The sequence below is a fragment of the Pygocentrus nattereri genome, chromosome 23, assembly GCF_015220715.1.
Source record: "Pygocentrus nattereri isolate fPygNat1 chromosome 23, fPygNat1.pri, whole genome shotgun sequence".
In the NCBI taxonomy this organism is placed as follows: domain Eukaryota; kingdom Metazoa; phylum Chordata; class Actinopteri; order Characiformes; family Serrasalmidae; genus Pygocentrus; species Pygocentrus nattereri.
The window spans coordinates 22,742,357-22,748,356 of NC_051233.1; the positions used below are offsets into that span (position 1 = coordinate 22,742,357).

Sequence of the window (6,000 nt, forward strand, 5' to 3'; positions counted from 1 at the left end):
CAAAGCCAATCATTGGTCAACCTATCGCTTTGTAATCAAAAAGATTTTTTTTAGAATTTTTATTTCTTCAAGCAAACAAAAAGCTTTTCATAAAATTTTGTGTTAAACTTTAATTATGAGGTTGTTTAGACATATCCATTTAAACACACACACACACACACACACACACACACACACACACAGACACCACTCTGCATAAGTGCACAACAGAAATCACACTTTTGACATCATGAGTTCATAGACTATCAAAAGTATTGTATACAGATCCATCCTCAAACAAGCTGCACTGTCACATCTCACTACCATTCTTTTCAACTCTCACCACTTTCTTGAAGTGTCAGCATTTCCAAACAAAACCTTCTATCCTTAACATTCTTCAAATCTCTGCTGGATTAAATTATAACTGACGTGTGAAGGTGTGAAAGCAGCGACGCTTTGGCAGGTCATGAATAAATTTGAGATGCTCTATCTGAACAAATCACTGTTGTATTGAATGCATTCCTGAGTCAGGCTTGTGTAATGCTGGAGACAGGAGCAGCAGGGATTAATACATTATTACCACAGGCTCAGACTAGAATTGAAGAATTTGGGTAATTTTGGGTCTTAGGGACAGCACTGGACCATAATACATATGAATCAATGTAGTCATTGGAATATGCTCATTTTTTCAAAGCTGGGGAACATTTAATTGGGAGGGTCCACTGTAGGTGCTTTGTAGATGCTCACATCATCTTTAACTGACAACTGACATCTTTGACTGACATTCGTTTTCTTTTGTAGCGACTTACAGAATGCTGAGAAACTGTAGTGACAGCTCAGGTCAACTGGGGGAGCTCACACAAAACTGTAATTGTAACTGTAAATAAAAATGACTGCCCTCTTGACCAACATTTGTCCATTTTGGCAAGTCCTCTGGGGCCACATTCTCCTCTGAGTCAGTCAAAATCCACTAAGACAATCAAAGTGGTTTTCACAAGCACCCTCGATGCACCTGAACTGCAGCCTTCAGTGAGGACTTTATCACTGCGGATTCACAAGCAGCCTCTGATCCAAATTCCTTAAGAGACAAGTGATGAAAATGTAAAATGCATTAATTTATTAATTAAACTTGTCATTGAGCAATCTGTCATGCTTGTTTACTAAACTGAGCCACTGTAGATACTCACATAAAATTTAATTAAAACGATTCAGTACGAAGAAATCTCTACATGTAAAAGGGCAATGGCGAATACCACAACTGAATGACCTTTGACCCCTCGACAGCACTGCATTAAAAAACGGCATCCTTCGGTGATGGACATCACTCCATGGGCTCAGGAATACTTTGACAAACCTTTGTCCATAAACACTTTTCATTACTACACAGTGGAAGACACTGTCCAAAAACACCACTGATTTCTCTGGGCTAGAGCTCAAATGAAAATGGATGCACAGTGGAAATTTGTGCTCTGGAGTCAGCCTTTCCGATTATTTTTGTGGTTATAATGATTGTCAGGTTCTTCAGATCAAAGCAGAAAAGGACCATCCAGACTGTTACCAGTGTAAAGTTCAAAAGCCACAGTCTATCATGGTATAGAGGTGTATTAGTGCTCACAGCTAATCTGTGAAAGACCATTAACGATGAAATATATATATATCGCTGGTGTAAAACCTTGTATCTCCACAATGGTAACTTTACAGGAGAAAGGAAAAAAACATCACTTTCAATGTAAGTCAATGGAATGGTCATTTATTGTGGTCCAACCTTCATGAAATTTACATATAACATAAAGGCTAACATGCATTTTCAAATTATGTCAGAAACTGAAAATCGACAAAAATGGAGATACAAGGTTTTGGATAGCAGTGATATATATATATATATATATATATATATATATATATATATATATAGACACACTTGGACTTTTTCAGCAACGTGTTACAACAGATCAGACCTGCCTCTTGCTGAAAATGTATGGTGCATAATGAAGCACAAAATATGATAAATATGAAGGTTCATATGGTTGATCAATCAATTAATAAAGTTGATTAAGTAAAAAAAAATCACTATTTTCAATATAATACTGGTCAAATAGAATTTACTAATCCCTGCGTCCTGTTTTTAGTAGTATTTCACACATTGCACCTTTTTAGACTTTTGTGTAATTGAGGTTTGTTTTTTGGGAGGAATGACAATAAATAAATATTTTGTACAAACAAAGTGTATTCTTGCTGTAGGCTGTTCATAATGCACTTTTATAGTGTGATTAACTGCTGACAATTAATAAATAAAATCCTAGAAGGACATCACAGATGAAATACTCCATGTACTTCACTCTAAGTAGGTCATCACATTTCACTGCATGATCCATTTTGTACTTTGGTATCTCTCTCTCTCTCTCTCTCTCTCCCTCTCTCCCTCTCTCCCTCTCTCTCTCTCTTCACAGCTGTTCATTCTGTGTGTGTTCTGGCCTACTGTATTTCAGGAACAGTCTTTCAGGGACATCTCTCTCTAGAGCACACAGACAGATTGCACACAAACACACACACACACACACACACATTAGCATTAAAAAGTTTTCAATGTTTTTAATAATGTAAAAGCAATTTGGTTGCAAACAAGCATATACAACTATTGTAATACATGAGTCCCGTTTTAAATAGTAAGTACTACACTGGGAAGCGTTAAAGTAAGAATTAAGATTTAGATGTGTGTAAAAAATGAGTTGTAGAACATTTTAAAATGACCAAGAAGCTGTTTAACATAATGAATGAAGTGATAACAAAAATCATTACATTTCAGAAGTGAAGACAGGGAGTTAATTTAACAAGAATTAACATAAATAGATAATTATAGTAAATATCATTCTTATTTCCAGAATGAAATTGAAATATTAAACAGAATATCTAAAAATAACTACATAAAAATACCTATAGTCACAAAAATTTGATCAACTCTGGTCAATTTACATGTTTTGTTGATTGTTTAAGTGAAGATAAGTTAACACATCCTCTACAGAGAACACACCCGGCACATTTTAATGCACAGTTACTGTTTGTTTACCAACGCAAAATCCAGCAAATCAACAGCAATTGTGCATTAAACTGTGCTGGAGTGTGTTATCTGCAGACATTTTAACATATTCTCTTTTAGACAGTCAACAAAACATGTCAATTGACCGGAGATGTCTTTTGCAAACTTTTGCAAACAACAGTATTTTTTGTTATTTTAGTTTTGACACTGTAACAACATTATTTCATTGGTAGCAAATGGGCAAAGTCCAAAATCGGACATATTCTTTTAAAGGGGTGATTCAAAGGAGTGCTTATTTCAATTGATTTTCAATTTTCTGCACTACTGTCCATAAACAATGCTACGCTACTCCAAACAAAGCTCTAACCAGAACCTCAGTAACCAAATGTTAATCTAGTCTTCATGTATTTAAATAAAATGGTGTCCTGAAATATTCAACTTTGCACGGTGACAATCAAAATCCAAGCTGTGTGAAAATCATTATATTTTGTTGGAAGATTATGGAAAAGCAAGAATTTTGTTCTTTAAATGATAAGATGAATCTTATTTCTTATGACCAGAAATGTAAACGTAAAATGAATGAGAAATGAAATTTTATTTCAGGTTTATTTTAAATAAGATAATGGTTAATTTTTTGTCCTGGACAAAGCTGGGCACTTAAGTAGTTTTGAACCACGTTTAGAATGCACAACATGAAGAATTTGCATGTTTTCCATTATCCTGAACAGTTGATCTCCACAAAGCCATAAACACACACACACACACACACACACACACACACACACACACACACACACTCCCTAGGACCCCAGGAATGAAGTCTACCGGTTGCTCAGTGGTCAGAGACTTGTTAGATATAAATAAAGCACGCTTGGTCACTGAACCCAAGCAACCACCTAATTTCTATTTTTGACCCATTTTTCCGACCGTAAAACAGCTACAAAGAATTAGACATGCTATTAGATATACAACAGCTACGAATTAGTAGTCCAGTCATTTTATTAGATATACAACAACTACAAATTAGTAGCCCAGTTATTTTATTAGATACAACAACAGCATAGCAGCCCAGTCATCCTATTTAATATACACCAACTACAAAGCAGTAGCCCAGTCATTCTATTAGATACAACAAATACAAATTAGTAGCCTTGTCATCCTATTAGATATTAAAAATCTACAAATTAATAGCCCAATGATCCTATTGGATATGCAACAACTACAAATCAGTAGCCCAGTCATTCTATTAGATATACACTAACTACAAAATAGTAGCTGAGTCATGCTATTAGATATTAAACATCTACAAATCAGCAGCCCAGTCATCCTATTACATATACATCAACTACTTATGAATAGTCCACTCTTTCTATTAGATATACAATAACTAAAAATAGTAGCCCAGTCATCCTACTAGATATTACATATCTACAGCTTAGGAGTCCAGTCATCCTATTAGATATACAATAGCTAAAAATAGTAGCCCAGTAATCCTACTAGATATTACATATCTACAGCTTAGGAGTCCAGTCATCCTATTAGATATACAATAACTAAAAATAATAGCCGAGTCATCCTATTAGATAAACAATAACTAAAAAAAGTAGCCCAGTCACCCGACAAGATATCAAGCATCTACAACTTAGTAGTCTAGTCATTCTATTAGATATTAAACACCTACAAATTAGAAGCCTAGTCATCCTAATTGTTATTAAACAACTGCAAATTAGTAACCTAGCCAATGTATTTGATATAAAATAACTACAAAGTAGTTGCCCAGACATTCTATAAATAAATTATCAAATTAGTTAATCAGCCATTCTATTACTCAACTTCTACAAATTAGTAGCCAAGCCATTCGACTGGATATTAAACTATTACAAATGAGTAGCCCCTTGCCTAGCCATTTTATTACAAATATAATGACTGCTATTGAAAATGAATAAAACCACTACATTTTAATAGCCCAGCCACTTAATTTGACTTTTAACTACTAAAATCTAGTAACCCAGCCATCCCTACAAGATAGTAGCTTACTACACAGATAAAACTACACATTATGCCTTGGAACCACAAATGTTAGTATACATTCATTCTACAGTGCACTCCCACTCAAAGCTGCGCACAGAGTAAACACACTGCATGTGGTCAGTCAGTTAAGACAACATTAATAGTGTAATCTGTAAATGGTACTGAAACTATGACAAGCATCAGTATCTTTACATTAATTCCCCAATACACTCAGTTGATCCTACTAGACACAAGAAAAAGCCACTGCAATCTGCAATAAGATGAATGAATGTTCTGCAATAAACAACAGAGAAAAGAAAGAAGGAGGAAAATTAGAAAAAAGAGAAATAGGAAAGTCATGTGTGTTTACCTGTGATGGACTCAGTGGACATGCTTGCTTGTCTGTCCATTGCTTCTTTCACTGTTTACGTCTTTATTGCTGGAGCGGCATGTGTTAGAGAGTGTGTGCGAGCATGCTGCAGCTGAGCGAGAGAGAGAGAGAGACAGAGTGTGTGTGTGTGTGTATGAGAGAGATAGAGAGAGAGAGAGAGAGAGAGAGAGAGCACTATGCTTTATGCTTCCCAGCTCTCATGGCTATTGGCAGGAGACTTTATCACCGTGGAGATTTCAGATTCTCTCTCTCTCTCTCTCTCTCTCTCTCTCTCTCTCTGTCTTTCTCTTTCACACACACACACACACACACACTCTCTCTTTCTTTCTCTCTCTCTCTCTCTCTTTCGTCTGTGCACCTCACACACGCACACACTTTTAAAGCTAAGCTGTTGGAGAACGTGTCAGATGTCAGAAGGATGGTGAGAAGGAACAAAAGAATGAAGGAGCAGAATGAAAAGAAGGGAGGAGAACATAAGAGGAATATAATCATCTTCATAGCATGTTTATAAACACACACACACACACACACACACGTGCATGCATTGTCTTGTGCTCATGTTGTATCTCTCTCTCTATATGCA

At 35.7% G+C, this 6,000-nt stretch overlaps 1 protein-coding gene across 2 annotated transcripts in view; it reads right to left on the minus strand.

Annotated features, from left to right (window-relative positions):
* The window catches only part of dab2ipb (DAB2 interacting protein b), a 250,907-nt gene extending 245,467 nt beyond the window's left edge, over nt 1-5,440 (minus strand). The window contains exon 1 of one of the 2 annotated variants that reach the window (XM_037533218.1): nt 5,397-5,439. In XM_037533218.1, coding sequence (XP_037389115.1) covers nt 5,397-5,436 — 40 coding nt within the window. In that variant the 5' untranslated portion in view covers nt 5,437-5,439. Of the gene's footprint in view, nt 1-5,396 lie in introns of both variants that reach the window. The other variant, XM_037533219.1, reaches the window with a different exon arrangement.
* Between the last annotated feature and the right edge of the window lie 560 nt (nt 5,441-6,000).